This window comes from Orycteropus afer, unplaced genomic scaffold, assembly GCF_000298275.1.
Source record: "Orycteropus afer afer isolate SDZICR_OR568_19922 unplaced genomic scaffold, OryAfe1.0 scaffold00136, whole genome shotgun sequence".
In the NCBI taxonomy this organism is placed as follows: Eukaryota; Metazoa; Chordata; class Mammalia; order Tubulidentata; family Orycteropodidae; genus Orycteropus; species Orycteropus afer.
Genome location: NW_006921723.1, coordinates 3614771 through 3642205, shown reverse-complemented (window position 1 = coordinate 3642205; position 27435 = coordinate 3614771). Strand labels below are relative to the sequence as shown.

Here is a 27435-nt window from a genome sequence, read left to right as displayed (position 1 = left end):
CGGCTGGGGTTCCTGCTATTCGCACCACCCCGGCATTGCGGGCGCATGACGGGCCGGCGAAGCTGCCGCGTGCCACTGCGCACGCGCCATTCCTCTTCCCTCTCCCAGACGGCTACGAAGAGAGAACCTCCTGCTCGGCCGCGATCCCCAAAAGCGGGAGGGGCGTACGCGGCCCCGGCTCCCTGCGTGAAGGCCCGGGAGGGGGCAGGGTGCGAGGAGCAGGAGGCAGTGCGCCTGCGCGGAACGAGCGACGGCTGCGGAGCTAGCGGAGCCGCGTGCGTGGAGTCCATCCGAGTTCTGCGGTGGGCGCCAGAGGGGCGCGGGCGCCGTGCCCAGCCCCCCCGGATCTGCAATAAAGTCGCTCTTCCTCGCATCTGGCTCTGGATGTGGCCCCTTTTCTGGGTAAAGGGGGGTCGCTCCCCTAGCGGGAAGACAGGTGTGGGCGACCCATTTTTGAGACAGATAAGTTGAGGCTTCTGCTCTGGGCCTCAAAGGGGAATTGAGTTCAAACGCAGCTCAGTGGGCTCTGAGATCTTTATAGCTATCAAGATGGGAGTGGTCATGGGAATGGGGATATTGGGCTGGGAGCTCACCGTTCAGAAGGAGAGGGAGGGGTACTTGTCGCAGTGTGGACCGAGCCTTTACAGGTGAGCAAACAGGCTCACATAGCTGTTACTTCCCCGAGAACACAGCTGGGATTTGAACCCTGTCTGTGGGAAGCGGAGCAGTGAGAGCTGCTCCCTGCAGCCTAGAGGGAGAGTTGAGGGTAGGAGCTGTATTTGGGTCAGTCTTGGTTCACCCGTGTATTCATTCGCCAGGCTTTAGACTCAGCAAAGCGGTTTGGAGCCACCTGAAAGAGGCAGGTGGGCAGTTAAAGGAAAGACCTGGAATAAGATGATTCTACATTGTGTAAAACTGGGGCTCGTGGAAGTCCAGGGAGGGACCAGAGCAATGACATTTGAGCTGAGCCCTGGAGGAACTAGCCTGGGACAGGTGGAGGGAGAGAAAATGGAGAAATGGCTTGGGTGTACAGGGCCTGTCTGGGGAAGTTTGGGTTTAATTTTTGCTGAGAAACGCCTACTGGGTTTGGTCACAGCGGTTGTCTGGGGTGTATGACAAATATCTCCTTAACCCTAAACCCTCCTACCTCCTCCATCTGAGCCCTGCACAGTCCCCTGGGGAGCTACTGGACTTGCTGGTTGGCCATGTTCTACTCCTTAGCCGCCCCCCATGGCTCCTAGGGGCCCTGGAGATGGAGTGCCAACTCCCCTCCTCCCTAAAAATTTTAGGTTGTGGTCCTCCGCCCCATTTTGCAGGTCTCTGCTGCTGAGTAGGGGCAGACCTTGCCCTCCTCCCATCCTGCCTGAATCTCAGAGCAGACACAGAAAACTGGACTCCTATCCAGATCTGAGTCCCTGGGTGACACAGAGTTAAGCTCTCAGCTACTAACTGAAAGATTAGTGGTTCAAACACACTCAGGCACCTTGGAAGAAAGGCCTAGTGATCTGCTGCTGAAAAGTCACAGCTTTGAAAGCCCTATGGAGCAATTCTGCTCTACACACATGGGTCACTGTAAATAGGTACTGACTTGACAGCAGATGGTTTGGTTTTCCTCTGGATCTGGGCCCTGTCTTGTGGTCCTCACCTGGAAATGGCAAGAACCTGATCTCTGGGCTGTTGGGTGGGGTTCTGGCTCACTAGAGACTCAACAAGAGCCAGAGGGACACCCTGCCCCTGCCTGGACCTCCTGAGCCCCTACCGTCCCCACACACAGAATAAAACATTCTTTTCTTTCCCAGTCCAGCAACACCTCCTCGCTGTTTGTCCACAGATCGTGAGTGGTCTCACCTCACCGAGCCTGGCTGTCCTCACTCCCTGTAACACATCCCTAACTTCTAGAGTTGGCTACAAACATGACTCCCCCAACACTCTACTTTCCCTCCTTGTCACCATCACAAGGTGTGATGTTTCCATCTGTTGTCACTGCCCTGTCCCCAGCACCCAGGCCCTTTTTTCTCTGTCCATATCTGCTACTGCTTGTGAGCAGAGAGGCTGGGATGTTAAAGGAGATGAGGTCCCAGGGACTAGGGATGGTGTCCTATTTTGTAGGTGGAGATGCTGTGGCCCAGAGTGGGCAGCCTACTGGAGACATGGCCCACACTTGCCCCAGGATCTGTGCTGGTCTCTGCGGAGTGTGGTGCCTGAACAGGTTAAGTTCAGGACTCACATTCATCCTCAGGAAGAATAAGTGATGTCACAGGGCTGAGCCCCCAGAAAGCACCCCATAAACAGAACTGGAGAGACTTGGGTATTGTTTCTGCTGTGTCTTTGTCCATCTCTCTGCACCTGTCTGTAAAATGGGGCAATTCTTGGTTTCCACACAAGACCATGCAGGGCAGGGGGTGCTGGCAGCCCTGAGGCCTCAAGAACCAGCAAAAAAGTCAATGGGGTTACATTTTATGCCCCATGGAATTAGTCACAGTTCTCATGAAAAAAAATTGGGAAGTATCTAAATCTGAACTTTTCATGAGGAATTGCTCATGTCAGCGCTGGCTCTGTGCCTGGGACATTTTCTGATGTCTGCATGACTCCTCTGCTTGGAATACACATCTACGACTTTATACCCTATAGCAATGGCTCCCAAGGTGATGCCTAGCCTAGAAAGTTCCAGAAAACTCCATCCTTCTGGTTGGAAGTTTCATTCTAAGGGTCCCAGAGAAGAGAGAGGCATAGGCAAGGCCGTGGGTCCATGGTTGCCCATCCAGGAAGAATTCCTCGGCCACCCTCCTGTATCCCTTTCTCCAGGTTTCCGCGTTTTCGGGAAAATGAAAGAGTACAGCCAACATAGGGTCCATTACTTTATTGTCCTTCAGATTCTAGAATTGTCTCATGACACAACACACAGTTATCGGTTCCACCATCTTCGTTTATTGGAACTGTTGATTCTGGTTTGGTGCCAAACATTTTTTTTTTTTTTTTTAACATGTTTGTTAAGAAAGATTCAGTCACAATAAATACAAGTGACAGCCTCCCGTCAAGGCCCCCAAATACCCTGCACTTTCTGTTAAAGGAATAGAAAAGTTGCTTGCTGTTGTTTTTAAAAAGCTCAGTCCAAGTTATTTAGGCAACATCCTGTACAGCATAGCTCGGCATTAAAGAAAAACTGTGAGGCAGCACAGCAAGGCTCACCTTTACATCCCTATGGAGCAGGTATTTATATATGTATACAGAAAACTCCTCCTTGCACATCTCCATACAATAGGAGAGCTGTGTGTGGGTCTAAAAGATTCCTGAGGGGACCAGGAGCCACAGGATACAGTGGGATCCGAGTCACCTCTCATCCCGTCCTGGGAATACAGATAGGACCTAATGTAGCTCCCACTACTCATGACCTTATCAAAGGTAAGTTTTCTGGTATTAGGATACTGCTGACTAGGACTCTGTGATGAGGCCAGGATAGTGAGAGACATGGGAGCTCCAAGTGAATACATGTGTATCCATGTATATGTTATTCATGTACACACATGGACACTCTTGTACATGCCCCCCCAACCCAATTAACCTAGGTGAGAAAGGAATTTTGCTCAAATAGCACGGCAATACTTCTAAGTTTCCAGTTGCCGCCAGGGGTTTGCGATAGGTGATTTTGGGACCGTTACAGTCGTCGGTCTCTTGTCATTATGGGCTCCCACATCCTTGCAGCTCCTGGGGACTGCAAGGACCATAGTGATCTTGAGGGGTGAAGCTCTGAGCTGATGGTTGACACCTGTAATGCTAATCAATGCCCTTCCCAATGGCTTGTTCAAACCCCTGCCCAGAGAGGTATTTAATGTCTTGTCCTATAAGATCATAAATTTAATCACAGAACCACCCGTGATTTGGGGCTTTTTACAATACAAATTACACTGCAAAGGGGAACGAAGAGAAAAAGGGGGTAGGAATTTCAAGGTAGTAGAAATAAACTAAAGATTAAGGCGTCATACATTCTTGCCCCTTTAAAAAAAAGCTACCGTAAGTCACAGTATGTCATCCCTGATGAGTGGCTGAGGGGGTGGAGGGCAAGAGCCAGGCCGCCAGGCCACCCGTCCACCCGTCCCTCTGCCTGAGACACCCCTTGCCTTGCGGGGTCAGTTTGTACTGAACTCACGAGGTCTGTCCAAGCCCAAGCCCAGGAGCAATGTCCTATGGGCATGGAGTGACAGTTCCTGAGCACAATGGAGGAAGTGAGGTTCTGATGGGGCTGGCAGCCCTCATCACGGACCCAGGGAGCATACTTTCCGGCCGGATGCCACCACCAGTGCTGGGTGCTGCAGCCTGGTGCCAAGCCGCTTCTCTGCATAGTGTGAGGTTGCTTGTTCCCACGGAGGGCAGCTGGGCACTCCTTCTCAGAGGACTCGGAGCATCTGGCCCATGGTGTGAACAGAGAGGGCCAACAGCTCAGGGTCGTATAAGATAGGTATTTATTTGCCAGGCACACAGAAAAATGCGAGGAATAGAAACGCTTGCATACTCTTGATTTTCAGGTGTAAAAACACACCCTTTCTCCCCTCCTGAATGTTGACGTCCCTCCTCTCCCCCGAGCCCCTAGAGCTTGGGAGGAAGGCCACCCTCTCCCGCCCTCCCCTCCTTGGCCCATCAAAGTAATGTGCTCTCAAAACAAAAACCAAATTGAGATATTTGGAGTTGTACACAACAAAAAATTAGAACCTTTTGTAAAACTAGGTCTCTTACTACTGTCAAAAATGTTTCCTAAACACTGGTATTATTCATACAACATGAGAAACGGGGGTTACATGAGCTTTTATTACAGTAATAGTTGTCTGAAAGAGGGGGCTCTGTAAAAGTAAGGGTTTAAATTATGCCTCCAGCTGGAGCCAGGCACAGACCAGGGTTGGGCTGCCCTTGCCAGGAGGCTGTGCACAACAAACATGGGGCTTCACTTCTCCCTGTGGAGCCTGGCTTTAAAGAGCAGGAGAAAAACAAACAAACACTAAGAGCATATCTGATCCTTTTAAAGACATTTCTGTGGACACTAGGAGTAGAAAAAAACCTGAGGATGACCCACGACTGCACCCTTGCTGTAAGCAAAGGTTTCTAGACTAGACTCACGCTGAAATCCTGAAGTCTGGGGTTGGGGTGGGGGTGCAGGAGAAGCACCTGGGCCAGGCCTCGACCCAGGACACACCTGTCACATGCACCTGACACGTCACGGTCAGGGCAGCGTATGATTCCATTCATCGAAATCAGTAGGAAAAGAAAAGGAAAAAATTTAATAAAATAAACAAACAAAAAAAACACCAAACCAAAACAAAAACAGCAGCCCCCTCCTGCTTCCCAGCCAAGCTCCTGGGCTCTGTGCCCATCATCCCTCCTCGCCAGCAGTGTGTCCAGATCCCTGGTCTCTGGTGGGCCTGGGTTCATTTTGTTTTGCTGAGCAAGAGGGTCCTGGGGTTGTTGGATGAGCAGCAGCAGAAGGCTTCCTGTGGGGTTGGTCCAGTCTCGGGCTACCAGCGGCCTGCCCTCAGGGGCATGGGGCAGATGATGTGCCGTCAAGACCCAGGTCTGCACAGCTTGCTTGTTTCAACTCCATTATCGTGAGGTGATTTAAAGATACGTCAAGTGACGGACCACCAAAATAGAAGGTATCAGGGTCAGGAAGCAGAACAGTGGCCACTTGCTTGGTGCTGGGGCTGGCCACTCTCACCCACTACGTCATGTCCAGGGGACTGCGCCTGCCAGGAACTGGGTTGGGGGGGAAGAGGGGTAATGCAGAACCAGTCCTGGGTCCGCTTTTCTGCTGGTGACGGCAAACTAAAGGCAAAGAGAGGAAGGAAGAAAGCCGCACGGTCCCTCCAGGCAGAGTCCTCCTCGCCCAGGGCTGTGCAGCGTAGGCTCTGCAGTCTTAGGTTGCTTACTTGGCGACTGCACTCAGCAGCAGCAACTCCCAGGCGGAGGACAAGTTGGTGCGGCCCTTCTCGGCAGAGGTGGCCACAAAGGGAGAGGGAGGAGGGAGAAGCAGGTCTCCACTATTTCCACGTGGCCGACTGGGGAATGGAACGTGGTGGGATCATGTCCAGGAGGTACTCGCGCTGGCGGTCGACAGCTGAGGATGCCTTATGCACCGCCAGGCCTGGGCTGACAAAGGCAAGAGCCCCGCCTGCAACAGAGGGCATGCAGCACCGTGGGAGGTCAGAGAGCACACAGTACTGCGTGGTCAGCCCCGCTGCTGCCAGGACCCACCCAACATGACCCTGGTCACACCAGCTGTCACACACGATACACCCAGCTCAGCCCTCCCACTTGTGGGGCAACAGCCAGAGATCAATCACCTCTCCCATCCTTACTGTCTACACGAAGGGTGCCCCCCAAGGAGCTGCTGAGCCCTGCATACAAGCTGTCAAAAGGGATAGGCCACCCAACAGTAAAGCCAGTGACAATGAGCCCATGCTTAAGAGGATCTTTAGCAGCAAAACAAAACAAATCTCACCGAAGCATGAAGAGAAAATGGTGATGGGACACAGCATGTTCCCCAAAGAAAACAGACGTTCACACACACGTGGCACATGGCACCATAGTGCATCACACATTCATGGATAGAAAAATACAGGCCGTTACCCTCCCTTCTTGTATTTTCTACATTACTACACGAAGCCAAAGTTACTTTTATACTCAGAAAATAAGGAAATGATCCCATACACACACATACACATTCAGATTTTGGGCTTGGTGAGGAGGATGGTCCTTTCATCCCTGTTACAGAGAGCTTTGCTGTAGACAGGACCAGAGTCACCATCCTCTACAGGAGTTATTTCTGGTAGAGGTTAATGTATTTGTGGAAGAAGTGTCTTGTAGTCACATGATACAATTTAGGGCCTTTGCTCACTGGCCATGATGTCCCTGGCTTGCCCTGGAGCCATAGCTGTGACCCTAGGGGTGGGGGGACTGTGGATACCCCTTGACTCCAGTGAGGAGATACTGCTCTAATGACTCGTCTCTCATGCCACAGCTATCTCCTCTCTCACACCTGCAAGCTTCCCATCAACGCACATGTGGTATTACAGCCACCACAGCTGTGAAAACACCAACTTCCCACTGACCTCAAACATGGCCATGCTGACAGAGTAATGTCTGGCTATCAAGAGCCTGTCTGTATAGCACATGCAGATCACTGGCCTGGTGGTAGTTTATATTCCTAAACTCCAGCATGAAGGCCCGACGGGCAGAGCCCACTGCCCTCCACGTGCACTAGCCCTCTGGAATCTGTCTGCATGAGCTCACTTTGCCAGTTTTCACTGTGGTCTGTGTGTGATAGCGCCACAGGGCAGTCATCTGCTTGTGGGAATATGAAAGGATACAGAGACATACATGCTGCTTCTGCAACAATCTCTCTCATGTGCCTCTCCCTCCTTTTGTCCTGTTTCTCAGGGACACACAAGGAATATCTAACTCCCATCTAACTCTGGGACATAAATAAGAAAATAAACAGGACAGGCACAGACAGTGGTGCTGGTGACAGGAAGGCACCTATGATGGGTAAGGTGCTGACCTCAACCCTTCCCCTCAAGTCTAGAGGCCTTGCTGTCTGTCCCCTGGTCATGATCTCAGCCCTACCCCTGATGGCCCCCCCGCCTCATTCTGTTTTGCACAATATAGCACCAGACTGAAAGTGGGAAGCAAGCAGGCCCTTTGTGGCACTGGTGGGTGGACAAGAGACACCAGCTGTGTGTGAATGCAGCCATCACTGAAGACACCAGAACAAAGGAGTAGGCAGGAACTATGACAAGAAAGGCACTAGAGTTGGTACCACGAGCCCCTGTGCAGGGCTGGTAGGGAGTAGGTGGGGTGAGGTTAAACACAGCACTCACACAGCAAGGGCTGATACATTTAGGGGCATTGTGTACTTAGGGTGTCCTATCAGTAAACAGAGGAGCTAAAACTGAAGGTCTGGGTGAGAGGGCGAGGCAAAGACAGCCCTCCGTAGTAAACTTCCCCAGCCATGTGCACTGCCTCTCTGTGAAGAAAGGACAGAAGGGCTGGACAGGTCGGAACACCCACCTGCGCTCAGGGTTGCCTTCTTCCAGCCAGGGGTGGCACTGCCCTTGCCAGCACCCACAGCCCTCTCGGAATGCTTGCTGGTCCTAGTTGCGAGGGCCACAGCTGCATTCTGCAGTTTGGGCGACTGGCTGAAGGTATGCAGGACACTGCGGGATGTCGCGGTGGGGCCCCGGGACAGCTGGCTGGAGGCCTGAAGAGAGACAGGGAGTGCCGGCTCAGGGGGCAGGGGGACTGGAGCTGGGGGGGCCACCGAGGGCACGAAGCTTAGTGCAACCTCTCCTCGCTCTGTCCAACCGCTTCCCACCCATGCGGGGTCCCTAGAGTCCAAAACCAGACCAGTAGGTTACCAAGGGGAATCGGGACAGGGACAGATGGATGGACAGAGCAGGTGGCAGTCGCCGAGCTGGCCACGGTGGAGTGTGCGGGTTGGTTGGTGGTGCGGTGTGGGGCAGGTGGGCAGCAGCCCTGGACCTTAGTGCTGACCTGTAGCTCGGCCCCATTAGTCCAGTTGCGGGCCTCTCCTGAGCGGAACGCCGCCTTACGCCGGGGCTTAATGACCTACACAAATGGGGAGTTGAGATCAAGATCAACAGCATCCTATGTTGGCATGAATGGCCCATCCGCGCAGAATAGGCTGCTTCCTAAGGGAGAGGGGTGCCACCTACGGCTTGAGAAAGTGTGTTTAGAGATGGACAAACGGCTTCCAGGGAGATACAAATTGCTCACAGGTAGCTTCAGATCTACAAGGGGAAAGCAAAAGATAAAAAGCCCACAGAGGATTTGACTTCAAACTTGTCTCTCCTTAGTCTTGCCCAGATGTTTCCTACAGATGCTCGTTTTCTGCCTCACTGTGGTTCTCAGAAAAGTTCTTTTAGAGAAGAAGCACTTTTCAGCTCGCATGCTGCAAGTAAAGGCGAGGAAACTTCAAGAAACTGCAAATTAGTGTTTACACTGCCAAATGCCACCATTAAGTGCAATTTAAACACGCAGCTGACAATCAGGCAGATGAATGCTGAGTGGACGGGAGCATCCAGAACATGTCGTCTGCTAGGGGCAGTTCCCTGCTGAGGAGGTGCAGCCATGGGAGACCAGTGTGTCCCAACCACCAAAGGCCTAGGCTTACCTGCTTGAGCGCAGGGTGTGGCGCAGTGGTAGGCTCTGCCTTAGCCTGTGTGGGGCTGCCCTGCTGCAGCAGCCGCTGCTCCATCTCCTGCTCCTGCTGCAGCGCCTTCACAAAGGCAGCTTTCAGCCGGCTCGTGTGCTCCACCTTGAGTGCCCGCTTCTGGCTGGAGGTCATACAGGTCTCACACATGATGGCTCCACTCTTCTCCTCACGCCAACGGCACGTGAAGTCCGTCTTGCACTGTGCACACATGTAGGGCTCGCGGGACAACAGTGCTGTGGCAGCTGACACCTTGCCTGCTGGAAGGATGGGGTGTGCATCAGGGTGGGGGCACTGTGTAAGGGCCTCCAACCCAGGGCAGGCCAGTGCATCTACTTGGTGAATACATACTACAACTCCATGCCTAACACAGTGTTCTCCAGTCAACTTTATAACTAAGGCAAAGCTGAACAGTGGTGGGAAATGCCACGGGTGAAACCTCTGTGGTCTTTACTCTCCAAAACGCTCTAATCTCCCTCTCATGGGAGGGTACTTCCACCCACAAATGCAGCATGAAAACTCATGGCAGGGAGTGTCTAGCCCTCCCTGTGCGACACCTTCCCTGCCCTGCTGGCCCCCAAAGCCATCCTGGTCCCTCATCCCAGAGCTAGTTGTTAGAGTAGCTGAGCTGCCAGGAGCACACAGCCTAGGTCCAGACCCAGGCCTGGAACCAGGGGCCTTAAGTATTTATGGGGTGGTAGGGCAGGGAGGGTTCACCACCAAATCCATTAACCCACGAGGGCTGCCCAGGTATCTACTGCCCCAGGGCTGAAGCTAGATCAGGATCCTAGCAAACTGTGCTCAGGCCCCCCAGATCCTACCTGGGCCCAGCCTCTGGGAACCCTAGGTGCAACGCACCTCATGAGGGGGCAGGGGTGTGGAGGTCCCTGACCTGACAGCCAAGACACTAAGTGGGGGAAGGGACCCTGGCCTCCTTGACTTCCCTGGCCATACCTTATCACCCACACTTCCACCCACATGCTAGCTGGGCCTCATGCAGGACTACCTTGTGGGTGGAGGTTCTTCCCCTCTACATGTGCCATTTCACCCTTTCTGCTCCCAGAAGAGGCTTTGCCCTTGAGTTGAAGGAACAGGGGAAGTGCAGCTTCCCTGGGGTCTGAAATGCCTGGCAACACCGGGCATGAGAAGGCTCAACACCCTGACTTGTCTCAGGCAGAGGCGTCCTTGGTCTCAGCTTGGCCTCCTACCTTGGACCCAATTTCTCTCAGCCACTGCCTCTGTGTCCTTTCACTCCAAAGACCCCCCAGGACACAGGCACGCTCTACAGGTGGCTTCAGAAGAGGCAGGCACAGGGAGTCCACTTGACACTGGGCGTCCCTCCTGGAGGCACAGAGTGTCCGAGGCTCTGTGACCGCATCTGCCCTGCACCTGTCCAGAGCCCACAGGAAGTAATGGCCAGCCTCTCAAGGATGATCTTCCACATTCCCTCCACCCACCCACCGCCGTCACAGGCGTGCCCAGAGCAGGGGCTCCATGGTGAATCCACAAAGATACTTAACTCCACAGCAGGCAGGGGACTGAGGACAACCATGTGCCCCTGAGACTCCAACTCACAACAGTTCTGGACACAGTGGATGCTCCCACCTGCTATCCCCGCCCCCATCTGTTCCAACCTACCCAGGGCTCCCCTGCCTTAGAGTGGTTCTCTCACCCCACCCCAGGATTCCCTGTCCCACTTTGGCTCCCCACCCATTTTCAGGCCCCCTCTCCTCATCTCGGTCCCCAACCCTGAACCCTCACTCTCCCCAGGCCCCCACTTACCTTGCGTCTCCAGTAGGTTCTGTACCACTTCCTCCAGGCCCACCAGGTAGATGAACTCATTGTTGGCAGCACTGGGCAGGAAACTCATCTCAGGGGCAGGGGGCTTGGGTGGGGGGATTTCCAGCAGCGTCTTCTCCAGTTGTTTGCGTAGCGCAAGCTTGGCAGCTGCCTGTCGGCTGGCCGGGGAATCACCAGGAGCAGCCGCAGCCGTGGCACCTGTGGTGGTGGTGCTTGCCTGGGCAGAGGTGGCTGTCGTCCCTTTCAGTGATGCTGGAGAGGCCTTTTGGGAAAAGACACCTATCAGGAGTGTGCCCACACCAAGGTAGCCCCTAGGAGCTCCTGCCACCCCCACCTTCAGATCCCTCTAATTCCTAATGGAGTCATAAAACTAGTGAGCCCAAGGAAGCAGAATCAAACTTGTTCTCCTGTGGGATGATGCATCCTTTAGACAGATACAATGAATTACTGAGTTTTAACTGGTGATCAGTAAACTGCACCCATTTAAATACATAACACTGCATGTGCTTACCCATGTACCTCTAAGTTGCCCCCACCCACATCCCAAGTCCTCAGGCATGAATCCTCACAGGTGTGTGACAGGCACTTTCCTCCAACAATGGCATGCTGCAGCTTTGGCAAGGGGATTATTTGGAGATGGCCAACATCTGAGCTTGTATTCTTGCTGGGACATCAAAACTAGAGGAAGTAGTTCCAGGCCCAATCCCTGACCTCTAGCCCTCCTCCTCTCCATACTAGTTCATCTTCTTCATCTGAGTCCATGGTTGGCCCTCACAGTGTCTCCTTGTTCCAATCCACCCCCACCCCAGGACACCATCCACTACCACACTTTCCCTAAAACCCACAACTGGTCAGGGGAGTGCCTTTGGCTATAGGGATGAAAAACTCTTCTGAAAATCCAAGGAAAACATGTACACCATCCCCAGAAAGAGGAACAAGTCCAAAGATTTGCACACATTACATCCCAGGGCTTTCCCAGAGCCTCACTGCCCCCCCAGGCAGAAGCAAGACACCTGACACAGAGGATAATACCCACACCTAGGCAGCCCCAATGCCTCTGCCTCAGGCCAGCACCCACGCTCACAAGGCCTTCCTGCCCCACGGTAACAGACCTCACACCCTACTGGCCTGTCCCCTCTCACACTCAGAGTGTGCTGAAGCACGGAACAGGGTCTGCTCACAGAGGGTGTTGAGTGAGGTTCACACATGAATGAGGGTGCTGTGAACACTGGCAGGTTAGGCTCTGTCAAGACACCTTTGAGGTAACAAGCCTATGCATGTGTACCTGAATTCAAAGGACCAGGGCTGACCCAGAGATAGTCCACCCTGGTCCTGCTCCATCTGAGGAAGCTGAGATGGTGGGTTCCAGCTGCCATGACAAGAGCATAACACTCCAAAGAAAGAGATAGCAAACTCTCCAGTCAGCAAACCCAGCACCTGATCACGCCGCATGTCTGTCACATGCACTCCCCTACTGGCTGCTGTGGGTGGGAAGGGATGGACCACCCCATCTCTGAGACCGAGCACAAAGGTTGGGAAGCATGCTACTAAGAATAGATGCATTGGCTCTGAGGGAACATCTGCAGACATGCTTTCCTCTCGTACACCCAGCAGAACAAAGGGGTGCTCCGCCTAGAGGACTCGAGCCAAAGGAGTGGTGGGGGCTGGGGGGTGAGGAGCGGTGGGGGCTGGGGGTAAGGAGTGGTGGGAAGGAGATGGTGTGCCTTGTGGTGGCAGGGGGTGTCTCAAGCCCTGGACACTTCACTTTATCTACCCCCCAAAACCTTCCACACCCCACACCCAGCCCCTGCTGCTGGGCCTGAAATATGGGTGCCACCCTCCACAGACCAGTGAATACCCCCTCACCCCCAGGGTCAGCTGAACACCCCAATTCTCATTGCTGGGGACATCATCCTGACCTCCCCACCTGCTTTTTGTCTATCCCACACACAATGTTTTTGCTCAGGTGTGCATCTCACATCACCTCCAACTCCCCTTTTACCCATCTCATCTGCTTCCCACCTGGCTGCCAGAGGATGCTCCTCAATAGCAAATACACACACAAGCCCCCTGCTCACAATGGCCCCAGCTGTGAGAGCCCAGACAGATCCCACTGATCCCAGCACAGGCCCCCTGCCCCTCACCTGGGGGATGTTGACGAGCAGACCAGCACTGGGTACGTTGGCAACGCGGATCAGACCCTGCTGGATGATCCGCTGCCCCTGGATTTGCACGCTCGGCACGGATGCCCGGGGGGCCAGGAGCAGTGGGGGTGGCCCTGTCCCAGAATGCTGTCGGATATTGTGGATTTGCTGGAAGGGAGGGGATGGGGGAAACCAAGAAATCCATCTGAGACGATGGAGGACAATGGCTCTCAGCACCCATACCAGAGCCCCTCAGCAAGCCTTTAGGGCCCCCAGACCACCAAGCCCACCTGTTCGCTTACCTGGGCCCCACGGACGAGTGGGGGCATGACGACCTGGGTGTTGGGCTGTGGCCCTGGCTTCGTGGACACCTGCTGCCCACCACGGACCAGGGGTGGCGGGATGACACTGCCAGGCATGCGGGCTGATGAGGCCTGTGGATGACACCCCCAGTCCCGAGTTGACAGGTGCTTGTGGAAACACCAGCTGTGCATGGAAAAGTGCACGGTGTTTCTACTAGAAGGCTCAAGTGCCTAAAACACAGCAAAATGGGGAACAGATGCCAGCAGAGCTGTGTAGATCTCAGTCACTCAGTGTGAGGACAATCTTCACACTGGGCCAGTAGGATCCACCCCAGGGGCTTAGGAAGACTCTCTCAACCTTGGAAACAAGGCCTGGACACAGCACTAGATGCCCCTGACTACAAAGGATTTTGGTATCCTCCCACAGGGGAGGGTCTTCGGCTTTGTGGGGGTGGCCATGGTAACACTGCTACCATTGGCCCCCATCTCTCACATCAGCAGGCCAGCATTTGGGCAGCTGAAGGGAGGAACAGAGTGCCCTCAGCTCAAAGACTCATTGCATCAATCAGAGGAACAGGTGGCCCTGCCTAGACTTTAAAATGGCCCAGTGTGGGGACACTGACCTGTAATGACGGCTTGCCAGTAGGAATGTTCTGAGTGCCCCGCACAAGCGGGGGAGGGGTAGTGACAGAGCTTGAGGAGGAGCCAGTGGGCTGCAGAAGAGCAGAGAATATGAGGTGAGCAGAATCTAGACCTAAGTGAGTTGTTGGGATGGGGAAGGAGTCTCTAAGGGCAACGGATACTCTTGCTACCTGACACATCAGGCTCTTGGGGGCTTTGCTTCCAGCCCAGGAGATGGTCAAACCCACCACTCACTGACACAATATGCAGGCCAAGCACAACCAAGGGCAGAGATCCTCCCACCTCAGCACCACTTTCTGCTGCCCCAGGCTCTCTGGGGGGACAAAGGGACCAGGGGCCTAAGGAGAGTATTCCGATCCCAGTGAGGAGATGTGGGGCAAACATATTTGTCAGAGCTATGCACCCCACTGCAGAAGGACAATAGCTTGACTCACTCTTAAGTCTTCGAAAAGTATAATAGGAAAATTAAACAGAAAGAAAGGCTCCATTCTTTCCCTAGTAATAACATGGAAACATGGCAATCTGACTCTGCTACAACTTCTTCAATAAGATGAGTTTTGCTTCTTCTTAATCTTAACTCTTCTTCTAGTCACTTCACCCTTCATTCCCGTTCTTCAGGACTACATGTAGATGAACGGACACCAGCACAACACCCACTTCCCAACAGGGTGAGTCTGGGCATAAGGCAAGACCCCACACACTTGAGGTATCTGAGGAAACTCCAAAAGCAGAGCCTCAGAACCACCCCAAGTCATGTGAATAACTGCTGCCTCCTGTCCTCTCCCTACAGCAAATACATGTTCACAATCTGTTGCCTTCTATCACCTAAGACATGTTTGCATTTGATTTATTGAGACAGTTACTCAAGTAATGAAAGGGTGATGCCAGCACTAACAAGAAATCTTCCCAGCACGGGATACTAAAAATCCTATGAAATGAACCTGAAATTCTTTGAGTCACTTCTGCATTGAAAACTGCCATCTACATTGGACTGTTTAGAAACAGAGCTGAGAGCCCTGGACTCAGGAAAATACAAGAGTCTGGGGCAAAGCCCTGGCTGTGGCGCTTCATGTCCAGGGCACATAGTGGCTGCAAACCTCTCGTCCTTATCTGATACACCTGGCCCAGATGGACAGACACACAGAGAGAGGGGACATGGGAGCTAGTATCATGACCCTGCATGCCCCAGGGTCTGTGCTGCACCCATGCCCAGCCTGCCCACCTGAGGGAGACAGCCTTTCTGGAAACAGGCCCAGGAAAAACTTCTCAGAAACACACTTGTAACAGTAACCTTGAGACACCTATTTCCCATTCCCAAGATTAACAATGCTTTGGTCTAAAGAAAGTCAATGTAAAACACACAGATCCTGAATATCCTTTTAGATAATTCCAAATATGTACGTGAGTCTGCAAATTTCCATCCACATGCCACCTTGCCCCACATCACACTGGAACCCCTGAAAGTCACTAGGCTCCTTGGCCTTGAGACTGGAGGGCAGCAGGTCTGGGTAATACAGCAGCTAGTGCAGCTTGCCACACCACGCTCACCACAACTGTGGTTCTGAGCAGTGGCCCTGACCCCAGGGAGAATGGATACACAGGCCCACCTTCTGGGCAGTGGTTTCCTTCTGGATCTGACTCTGCCGCAACTTTTTTAATAAGACGAGTTTTGCTTCTTCTAATCTTAACTCTTCTTTTAGTTGCTTGATCATCCGTTCCCGTTCTTCAGGACTACTTTTCTGCAAGAGCCAAAAAAAGAAAAAGTTGAGGGAGGGTCAGGCAGCTCCAGTCAAGCACCAGAATCTGGGTGGGGCCAAGGCTCTTGACCAAGGATGTGCTAAGATCGGGGTTTCCCTGGAAGCAGTGTGGGCAAGGAGGGCTCACCATGGGGACCAGGTTTGCTGGTCCAATAGAGCCTGGTGGAACCACTGAGACTATGGTCCCCAACTGCCCTTCAGGTCTGGAATTGAACCCACACCTGTGGTTTCCAGCCAAACGTAAGACTGGCATACGAGTTGAACATTTACCTCAAGTAGATACTCTCCTTGGAGAGAACAATCATGGGAGAAAGAAGGGCTGCTTATGCACAGGGAGACAGCTCAGGGGGCAGGAGTGCATGGAGGGATGGACACAGGGAAGAGGTAACTATGGGGAGGAAGTGGAAGGGGAGCTGTTGCATTGTGGTAAACTGTGGTCAATATCATGAGACAAAGTATATGTGAACTGCTGTATGGAAAGTGAATTCGCTCTGTAAATCTTCACCCAAATCACAATTAAAAAAAAAAGAGCTTAAAAAAAAAAAAGACTCACCATGAGGACCTCTGTGCTCGTCTCCATCAGTGCCATCCTTGTTAGCCCATTCACCCGTGGGCTGGTGGGCTGCTCACTGTCTGAGAGCACAATCACATCTGGTGAGGGGGCTCTCCTCTCCACCTTCATATCACTGTAGACAGAGATAGTGGGCATCATGACAGCTTCAAAACCCAGGCCCTGAGGACCACAGACCAGTCTGTAGGCATACAATGAGCAAGTGCTTGCCCCAACCCTGACTGCCTGCCCCATCTGCCAGCCTCTGGCCACCTGTTCCCTGGACCGGCCTCCCCAAGGTCCCTATACTACTTGCCCTACTTGCTGCCCCCTGTCCACAAGCCTCTGGTCACTTGGCCTCCCAAAAGTCCCTACAGCACCTGCTGAATCCAAATCCCACAGTATCCTCTCCCACAACAGTGACACCAGAAAAGCTGGGCTTTAGCAGCAGAGGTTGTGTTTTGGTACACAAACAGCTTCCTCCTTTATGATGTGAGCCTGGTTCTAGTTCTGACTGTCAGACAGGGCTGCTGACTGCTGGATTGTACATCCCGAGGTAGGACCACCACTCTGCCATGTTGGAACCACTGAAGGTGACCCTGGCCCCGGAGTGAGCCCTCTCTCTGCCCCACCCTCAGCCAGCTGATGCATAGAGAGGATGGTGGAGATCACAAACATGCTCATGACTGAGAAATGGGGTGCAGCTCCTCCCACAGATCTGGACAGTCTTATCTCCCCTTCTCCCCTGACATGTTCTCATCAGCTAAGTGCTGCTCCCCTGCTGTCCTTCCCTCTCTACCCCAGTCACTTCCACCCTGAAGCCCCAGTTCAAACTACATCATTTTAGCCCTTATCTCCCCTTCCTGCTTTCTCTGCACCAACCTCCTGGCCCACAGCTCCCTCAGGGGGCCCTACAACAGCAGGGCCAGGGGAAAGGAAGCCTGGGAGAGTGCCATCCCACCCTCATTTCTTTGCTATTTGTCAGGACAAGTTTGCAAATGGCCACACATGGCTGAGGATCATATATGAGAGTTCCCATTGAGAATGTTCTGGGCTGACCTGTGAAGGCCCCTCCCATGACAGAGAACGTTCCAGGCTGAAGTGTTCACAGGCACCATGTGAACAACATATTACATACCATTTCATTTAACCTGAGCAGAAACACGCCTGTGACACCTCCTCTAAGATGCAGATACTTAGCAGATGGCAGCCATAGTACTGAGACCTTCATTTTAACACCGCTGCCCATAGGCCTCTCAGAAGTAGGGGTCCCCAAAACACACTTCTCCCCAAACAAGCGCTGTGTTTGCAGGCAACAGTCTCAAGTCTACTGAACATCAGGCATTTGGGCCTTGGTTCTTAGTATGTGAATGAATAACATGTCTCTAGGTGGCGCTGTGACCTTGAGAATAAACTTGGTCAAGCTTCCTGATAAAGTTAACTGGAGGAACAGCGGCAGCTGCTGAGTGAGGACAGGCTCAGGGTTAGAGTGATCAGAAAAGACCTTGAGTGTGTGCCCACAGCCAGTTCTTGAGTGCTATCTCCACTCCTGGAGTGACCAGGGATAGGCAAGGGCCAGTCTGGAGCGCTACTCCACACACTCCTGGCCCTTCTTCATCCAGAGCCACGAAGCAAATCACTTTCCACCCTAGCCCCTACTCAGCCTAAGCGAAAGAAACACGAAGGGAACAATTTCAAACCAAAGTCCCCTGATGAGGGTGACCAGCCACGTTACGGAGTCAGGCACAGATCACTTATATAGTAACCAGGTATCCCATCCCATCCAAATGTTGGTCTCCTCACTGGCTATACTGCCAGGTCAGAGAATCTGCTTTCAGGTGACCTCATGGGTCCCTTCCCAAGTCTCTGAGGGTGCACACCTAACTTGTCCACAGACATGGACGCAGCTTCCAGGTGCCTCCTAGGTCCCATCCCAGGTCTCTAAGCACACACCTGACTTCTTCACAAAGGACAGATGCAGTTTTCAGGTGACTCCATGGGTCCCCTCTCAGGTCTTTGAGAGCACACCTGAGTTCTTCACACAGCACAATGCCCCACAGGCCAGCGGGGTTCTCTATGAGGCTCCAATGCAGTTGCTGGACCCAGCTCAAAGATGACAAGTAGCCATTGGAGGAGCTACCCTTGGCCTGGGTGGGCCCCAGGTATTGCACATGGGCCAAGGAGTTGCTCAGGTAAAACTATGTCTAAGGTTACAACCTCAGAAAGGTTTTTAGGCCAGATGCACACTAACTGTAGCCTGAGAACAACGCTGCTCTCCACATATTCACTGTCTTGAGGTAGGTGCACACTTCTTCCAGAAAGATGCTCACAGAACGCAACTTGCCCAGGAAGTAGGGCAGGGTCCTGAGACTAGTCTGCCCAAAGGCTGCAGTGCACCAAAGTGACCACAGCAGACTGACCACAAGGTTCTCATTCAGGCCACGTCTTGGCCGAGGGTGATCAATAACCCTGTCCAGGAGATGATGTCACCTCCCACCAGAGCAGTTCAGCATCCAGGCAGCCAGCAGGGAGTGAACTTCCTGTATGCTAATCAGGCCACCAAAATGTCATGTGACAAAGGCATTTCCCTCCCTGGTCATGTGACCCTTTAACTGTGCCTTCCAATGTGAAAACCATGGCAACAGCCAGTTCCAGCCGGTTTGTGACATGCAGCCTTCATTTTGAGAAGTGAGGTGGGGCTCAGGTGCTGTCAGAAAATGGAGGCGCGTGCATCCCGCCCACCCGCCGGCCTGTGTGGCTGCAGCACTTCCTGTCACCCAGGCCAGGATGCAGCTCTGCTGTGCAGGGCAGTCGCCTGCCCCAGCTACCAGTGTCCAAACCCAGAAACTTTACCAAGTGCAACTTTTAAAGTGAAGGAACTTCAAAACCTCTCAGTGATGTTCCAGAAAGTTCTCCAAGTTCAGGGAAAGAACTGTCGCTTGAATGTCTGTCCCAAAATACAGTATGTGCGATGTAAAAAAAAACAAACAAACAAAAAAAAAAACCTTGGGCTAGGAGAGGCTGAGAGAGAGCAGAGCAAAGGAGATCCTGCCTTTGTAGCAGCCCCCACTCCCTGCCAAGGAGGCCGAGTTGTGCCTGCTATCTGGGCACCAGAACTCATGAGATTTGAGGGCACACTGACAAGCAAGCCCTCCAATACTGTGAGGTCATGTAGACTATTAGGATGAGAAAAGATTCTACTGCCCTACAACACAACACACCTGAAAGCTGACCAGGCTATCACCATATAAACATCCTCTGAACTCCCCCACTGCAGTGACTCACTGCAGCCCCACAGGCTGTAACCCTCAATTCCTGCCAGTAACTTCATGGGGGGGACTAGAATCATGAGCACCTCAGCACAAAGTTAAACCAACCACAAAGCAGACACAGCCACATCCACAGCTGGGGTGACCATTCTCTCTGTTGGCCCGACAGCACTCAGTGTGGTTTACATTCTGTATCCTCAGTCCCATGCCAGGGAAGAGGGTCATTGAGGGGGCCCAGACTATCCTTAGGGTCTGACTTTGTCTCATACATTGATGGCCAGGAATGATATACTCCCTTCTTTCCACCACCGACTCACCCATCCATCCATCCAACCATTCACATTTGCGGAAAATGTGCCAAAGAACTAGGTGGTGGAGACAAGCCCTAGATAAAACACATTATGTCCTTCAAGGTCACAGTCTACCTGGAAGGACAGACATACAGGTAAGTGTGGGGGGAGGGGCAGGCAGAAGGCAGGGAAGCATAAGATATGAGAGGTAGTCCTATAAAGAGGACCCAGTTTTGCCCAGGGGGGACTGGCCATGCTCTGACTGGCTGCTCAGGAGGGAGTCCACAGATTCTTCAGAACATAAATCTTGGCTGCTCAGAAGCACCTCCTTGGGTACAGACTCATCCAGGACTCATAGATGCTACACAGGGTGGAGCATGGATGGCCCCAAGAAGGGCTTCAAGTGTGCCTCTCCAGCCCCCAAGTGTTCAGGAACATTCCCAGGATGACCAGAGACCAGGCCAGGGCCACCTCAAAGCCCTGGCCTGACACACGTCATTGTGTGCTGGGCCTGGGCCTGCTCCCTCTCCATCTTGCTTCCTGCCAGCCTTGGGAGAGATGTCCCTGTCAGGCCTGGACCTAAAATGCAGCTGAAAGAACCAGAGAATTCCAGAGCTTCATGAAGTTCTGCCTCTTGAAAGACCAGGATTCCCCCTTGCATGGTTCCCACGCTGCACAGCAAGGCTCCAAGTTCCTGCCTAGCCACCTCCAGGAGACTCAGAGCTTCCAATAGACCACTACCACCAAGCCAAGAGGCTGGGCAGGGTTTCTCACTAAGGCTGAAGTATTCAGCTTTGCCACACACAAGCATGTGGTGGTGCTGAACTTGGGCCACAGTGCTGCCACCACTGCCCATCAAGGGGCTGTGAAGGACCCGACAAGATGAAGCCACTCCACAGTGAGTGAAAGAAACACGGCCTGCTCTAGCCTTTCAGGCGAAGAGGGAAGCTTCCCAGTGAGCCTCCACCTGGCAGATCAGAGGCCAGAGTCTCCTGTACAAAAGGCTGGGATAAGCCCACATCCCAATCAGATTAAACAGATGACCACCACCTTCCAGAGCCATGACAGCCCGGGCTGAACTGTGGGGGCCTTGGGCAGCCCAGGAATTAGCACAGCAGGAATATCCTCCTTTAGTGGTAGTGTCAAAAAGGGGTGGGGTCTACCCCTTGCTGCCCCAATGAGCATGAGGAGAGTGATCCCCCTGACACACATACACGCACACGCGTGCTCACCCTACTGGTGCCTTGCCACACCAGGGTCACCTTCAGAATTTCGTGAATTCGAAGTAAGCTCTTCCTGGGTCCTCAGCACCAGGTAGTGTAGTCCTGCAGTTCACTGTTCAGGAATTCCTATCACCACACCTCAGTGATCAGATCTTCTAGTGACCAGGAGGGGTTGGACATTACCCTCACAGGTGATTTCAACAGAAAGCACACACTTGGCACATGTTGAGTGACCGATAAACAGGCTGCCCAAGGTGACATGGAGACTCACGACTCCCTGAGGCAGGGCTGTGTTAATTCTGCTTGCTGCCATGCTCCACCCTCCTTGCACAGAAGGGAAGATCAAGTTCCTCTAGGGTGTGGGATGGGGTTTGTGAATACCCACCTAGCCCATGGACCCCAGCTTCCTGCTTCCTGCAACCCAGGAGGCTATCTCCCTTGGTGCAGGCACTCACATATACAAGCCAGCACTTCAGACACCTCCCAGATCCAGGGCCACCCTCTCCTAGCTCTGGCCTCACCTACCACCTCCCAGGGGCAGAGCTTGAAAGGCCAACCCACTCCTTGGAGACAGATGTGCCCCAAGACCAAATGGAGGGTCCCAGCTGCCTGAATGCCCTGATCCCTCCCAGGTTCCTGCTACCCACCAGCTTCTCACTGTCTCAGTCCCTCACCAACCCCCCCAGCTTCCGCCCTGTGTCCATTACCAGCCCTCTCTGCCTGCTTGGTAACTTGAGACCTTCTTCTCAGAGATGTGAGAGAAAAGTTCAGGCCTGATTGTTGGGAGGTCAGGATATGTACTGTGCTTCTCTGTACACAGGCTGCCTTGGTGGGCAGCCAGGGTGCGACTCTGAAGCATTCACTCTTCTTGGAAATTGAGATCCACTTACACTAGTCCCTGCAGTGCACCCAATTCTGCACAATTTCCTCTGAACAGGGGACATCTCAGGGAGGAGCGAAGGGTAGGGAAAGTCTGTGCAAAGGAGGGGATGGGAGCTGCCCAACACTTTACCCCATGCTCCAATGCAGGATGAGTGGTCCTGAAGCTGCAACCTGAGTGTCAGCCTATCTTGATCATGCACCTTCTCAGTGACACAGCCAAATCACATGACCTGAAAAGGGAGGCAGGGGACCATGCTACAACTGGAAGCAAGATAGGGGACATGGACATATAAATGGGCTGCATGGTCAGCAACAGCGCCACAGACAGACCAAAGCCCAAGTGCCCACACCCGCTTGAGGTCATCAGGGCAGCATGACTCCACACAGCAATGATGGTTCCAGCAGGACACCAATACCACCAAGAAAAGCTGGTTCAATCTTACAGAGAAGGATACTCCAGAAGAAACAACAGCATAGCAGAACTGGATGCCTGGTTTGACAATGTCCAGGATGCGTCTGGAGTATCTGTTCCCTAGACAGACCTACCCTGAGCGGCCCTTGCAGCAGCTCCACTGTGAGAAGGTATCCCTGTCACCCTGCTTCAGGGTGCTGAAAACCTCTGTACACCTGTGCTGCCAAGTACCTGGCCCATCTGGGCACCAGGCCTTTAGTCTTACTCCTTATAAGAGCACAGGGTCCAGGGGGACCTGCAGCAGCTGGCAGTGCCCTGGAAGACAAGAGCCTCACATGGTCAGTTATCAGCTGACAGCCCTACCTCAGCTGTAAAGGGCCGTGGGAGGGGTCTTGGGTGAAAGTGACCTTGTTTACACCTGAGAGACCCAGACCAGCTGCTGCAGTCATGTCTCCGAAAAGCAGAAATGGCAGTGGTGGGGTGGGGGGAAGCACCACATGGTCACAAACTCAGAGGACAGTAGGGACTCTGCCTGTTTCTCAGTAGGACTTGGAGAGGATGCTTCCTGCACATGCCAGCCATGGCTACTGAGTCCTGGCTCCCTCTGAAACTGAGTGCCATTTATCTCAGGAAACAATCACTGGGCAGAAGAAAAGCATCATGAACCCCAGCCACGGCAAAGCCTTGGTCTGTTCTCCTTCCTCTACTAACTGTACCACGAGTGCCAGCAATCCTTTGCAGCAAGGAGACGTGGGACACACATGAAGCTCTGCAGAGCGAGGACCCTGGCTTCCTTAAGACAAAACACATCATTGTGTGAAGAGTACAACCACATGCAAGACACACAGAACACTCCCCCCATCTGTAATCACCACAAACATGGTCACAGAAAGAAAACCACACACATGGCCTGGAAACTCCCTGCCAAACAAATTCTTGGCTCCCTCAGCTTCACTGGTAGACCCCATGCATCCTCCGGGATCTGGCATAGGTGTCTCCAGACCTACTCCATGGAGAGGCTGTAGAGTGGGCGGTGAGGACCAGTAAGTTTTGTCAAAGTCTTGAGTCCCTTACTGGTTGCACAGAATCTGATGTGACCACAAAACCCCGAGACTCAGTTTCTTCATTTGCAAATGGACCTCCATTTGCTTCAAGTTGTGGATTTTAAATGACACAGAAGGCACATTCCTGGCCAAGACACGACCACCTCACCCCACACCATTTGAGCATACACTGTTCTGCTGACAACCTTTCTGCTGTTGTCTATCTCTGAATTCCTCCCTAGAACTGGACATCTTTGCCACCACAGGTGGATAGAGCAGGCCTTTAACCACCATGTGGACGAAATCTGAGCAGACAGGTCAGGCAAAGCGTAGCTCCCACCTACACACAACTACGGTCCCTCCTGGCCTGCTTGCAGCACACCTCACTACAGGCCACAAACCCGAGTGTATGAGGACTCTGCCAGAATCACATCCTCAGTAATACTGGGACACCACCTTCCTGGCCAGTGCCTGCTGGGGCAAAAACAGCCTGGGTGAAACACAGGTACCTAAGACCAGGTCAGGACAAGTGCCCACTGGTACTGAGTGTGTCATCACCACCACATGCTGGTAAGGAATGTCCCTGATGCAGGAGAAAGAGCACCCAGTCATCACACCTGAGCTGCAGCACATGCCTGGAGTGGAAGGTGTGCATTAGATACTCAGACCAGGGCTGTAATCATCTCCAAGTATGGCTTGTTTCTAGAGTCTGTCATTTCAAAGAATGATTGACAGGCAAACTGTGGTTACGCAGCAGACATTTCCCTAAAAATGGTCTGAGTGAGCCCGTCAGTTCCAGAAAAACAGTCAACAGTATCTGTCACCTGGATAAAGTCTGAGCATTTAATAAATAAAATTAGAGTTTGAGAAAACTTATATTTGCCACTGTGAGTTCAAATGTTTCCCAGTTTATCAATGGTGATATGAACAAATCCTGATTTTGATAATGAATGATGAAATGTGTATTAGAAAGATCTCGTAACACAGCAAAGTAGTATTTCCCAAGGTTCCATAGTGTTGCAAAGTCACATGGGAATACAAGATCATTTGATCATTCTAGGAGAAAACATAAATCTTCATGTAGAAGGATTCTAAATGATGTACACAGATACTGCCCCCTGGAGGAGGGGAGCACCACCCACCCCTAAGTGGTGGTGGTGTCCTGCAGAGTGTGGGAAGAAAAGGGAAAGGAAAGAGAGCTTCACAATGAAGACACCAAATAGCATTCCTCAGCCAGGTGAGGAAGGGAGGCACCAGTATGTGAGTGAGTGCCCTGGATATGAGGTGACAAGGAGGACACACCACCTCAGTGGTCTTCCTCCTGAAAACCCATCACCCGAGACCAATCATGAGAAAAATATCAGACAAAACCCAATATGGGGCATCCTACAAAACACTTGACCAACACCCCTCAAAACTATCAAGGTCTCAGAAACAAAGAGAGTCTGAGAAATTGTCATAGCCCAGAGTTGTCTAAGGAGACATGATGACTAAATACCATGTGGGCCCTAGGATGTTGTTGCTGTTGATGTTTGCCGTCGAGTCAGCCCCGACTCATAGCGACCCCTCCTTGGGTTTCCGAGGCAGTATCACTACGGAAGTAGGATTGCCCAACCTTCCTTCCGAGGGGCCCTAGGATAGCAGTAGGATATTAGGGAAACACTAGGGAAGTCTACCACCCATCTGTCATATTGTCATACTGTGGTGGCTTTTATGTTGCTGTGAGACTGGTGTTTTGAATACCAGCAGGGTCTCCCATGGTGGACAGGTTTCAGTGGAGCTTCCAGACTAAGACAGACTGGGAAGAAAGGCAGGGCCATCCAGTTCTAAAAAACTGGCCACTGAAAACCTTATGAATAGCAGTGAAACACTGTCTGATATATTACTGGAAAACTTTATAAACAGCCATGAAACATTGTCTGGTAAGAGTGCCAGAAGATGAGCCCCTCAGGTTGGAAGGCACCCAAATTACAACCAGGGAAGAGTTGCCTGCTCAAAGTAGAGTGGACTTTAATGACGTGGATGGAGTCAAGCTTCAGGGACTTTCATTTGCTGATGGGGCACAACTCAAAATGTGAATAAACAGCTGCAAACATTAATTAATTATTGGAATGCACAAAGTATGAATCCAGGAAAATTGGAAATTGTAAAAAACAAATAACGCATAAAGATTGATATCTCAAGCATTACTGAGCTGAAATGGACTGATATTGGCCAATTTGAATCAGACAATCGTATGGCCTACTATGCCAGGAATGACAAATTGAAGGGGAATGGTGTTGCATTCACTGCCAAAAAGAACATTTCAAGATCTATCCTGAAGTACAACACTGTCCGTGATGGGATAATATCCATACACCTACAAGGAAGAGCAGTTAATACTATTATTATGCAAATTTATGCACTAACCACTAAGGGAGCTCTGATAGTGTAGTGCCTAAGGCACTTGACTGCTAACCAGAAGGTTGGTGGTTCAAGACCACCAGCCACTCCCCGGAAGGAAAGTTGGGCAATCTCCTTCCATAGTGATACTGCCTCGGAAACCCAAGAAGGGGTTGCTGTGACTCGGGTCCAACTCGATGGCAAACAACTACCACCACCACTAAAACCAAAGATGAGGAAAGATTGTTACCAACTTCTACAGTCTGAAATTGACCAAACATGTAATCAAGATATGTAAATTAATACTGGTGATTGGAATGTGAAAGTGGGAAACACAGAAGAATCACCAGTGGTTGGAAAATATGGCCTCAGTGATAGAAATGACTTTGGAGATCACATGATAGAATTTTCCAAGACCAACAACTTACTTATTATTGTAAATAAATACCTTTATTCAACAACATAAACAGTGACTATACATGTGGACCCAGTCAGATGGAATACACAAAAATCAAATCAACTACATCTATGGAAAAAGGAAACGGAGAAGCTCAACATCATCAGTCAAAACAAGGTCAGGAGCTGACTATGGGACAGACCATCAACTGTTCACATGCAAGTTCAAGTTGAAGCTGAAGAAAATTAAAACAAGAACACAAGAGCCAAAATATGACCTTAAGTATACTCCACCTAAATTTAGAGACTATCTGAAGAACAGACTTGATGCACTCAACACCAATGACCAAAGACCAGGCAAGCCGTAAGGTTAAATTAAGAACGTGAAACCAAAGATGCATGGAAACAATTAGTCCAAGGGACTAGTACACCATGTGATCCTCAGCCTATATGCTATGAGACCAGAAGAACTAGATGTCAACACTCAGAGGGGCATCTATGTAGGAGAGCCTGGATAGAGTGGATAACAATGTGGAAGAAAGCTCAAAATCATAAAAAAATAAAAAAAAAAGGGACCAGTTCTGCTGATCTGATAAAGCCTAGTGGAACCCCTGAGACTACGGTCCCTAGCTGCCCTTCAGGTCTGGAATTGAACCCACTCTTGTGGCTTACAGTAAAACAAAAGACAGGCATATGAACATTTACATTAGGTAGATACACTTCTTGGAGAGAAAAATCATGGGAGAATAGAAGGGCTGTGTATGCACAGGGAGACAGCTTGGGGGGCAGGAGGTGCATGGGAGGGAAGGATACAGGGAAGAGGTGGCTATGGGGAGGAAGTGGGAGGAGAACTGTTGCATTGTGGGAGACTGCAGTCAATGTCATGAGACAAAGTGTATGTGAACTGCTGTACAGAAGATGAATTTGTTCTGTAAACTTTCACCCAAATCACCAGTAAATTTTTTTTTTTTAAAAAAGAACATCATAGGGGCGGGGCAAGATGGCGGACTAGGCAGAAGGATTGCACAGACCCTTTTCAACAAAGAAAAGGGAAACCAATTAACACAGACACAGAAGATAATCTTGGACCCCTGAGCCTTGAAGGAAAGGATGCAGAATTGGACTA

The 27435-nt window shown here is 51.8% G+C and overlaps 1 protein-coding gene across 1 annotated transcript in view; it reads right to left on the bottom strand.

Annotated features, from left to right (window-relative positions):
• Positions 1–6026: 6026 nt before the first annotated feature.
• Positions 6027–27435, bottom strand: part of GATAD2A (GATA zinc finger domain containing 2A) — a 45663-nt gene continuing 24254 nt past the window's right edge. The window contains exons 2-11 of the mRNA XM_007945385.1: positions 16416–16548; positions 15713–15844; positions 14087–14176; positions 13464–13595; positions 13162–13329; positions 11000–11279; positions 9179–9477; positions 8539–8613; positions 8056–8245; positions 6027–6157 (exon numbers count right to left, since the gene is read on the bottom strand). Coding sequence (XP_007943576.1) covers positions 6027–6157; positions 8056–8245; positions 8539–8613; positions 9179–9477; positions 11000–11279; positions 13162–13329; positions 13464–13595; positions 14087–14176; positions 15713–15844; positions 16416–16548 — 1630 coding nt within the window. The remainder of the gene's footprint in view (positions 6158–8055; positions 8246–8538; positions 8614–9178; positions 9478–10999; positions 11280–13161; positions 13330–13463; positions 13596–14086; positions 14177–15712; positions 15845–16415; positions 16549–27435) is intronic.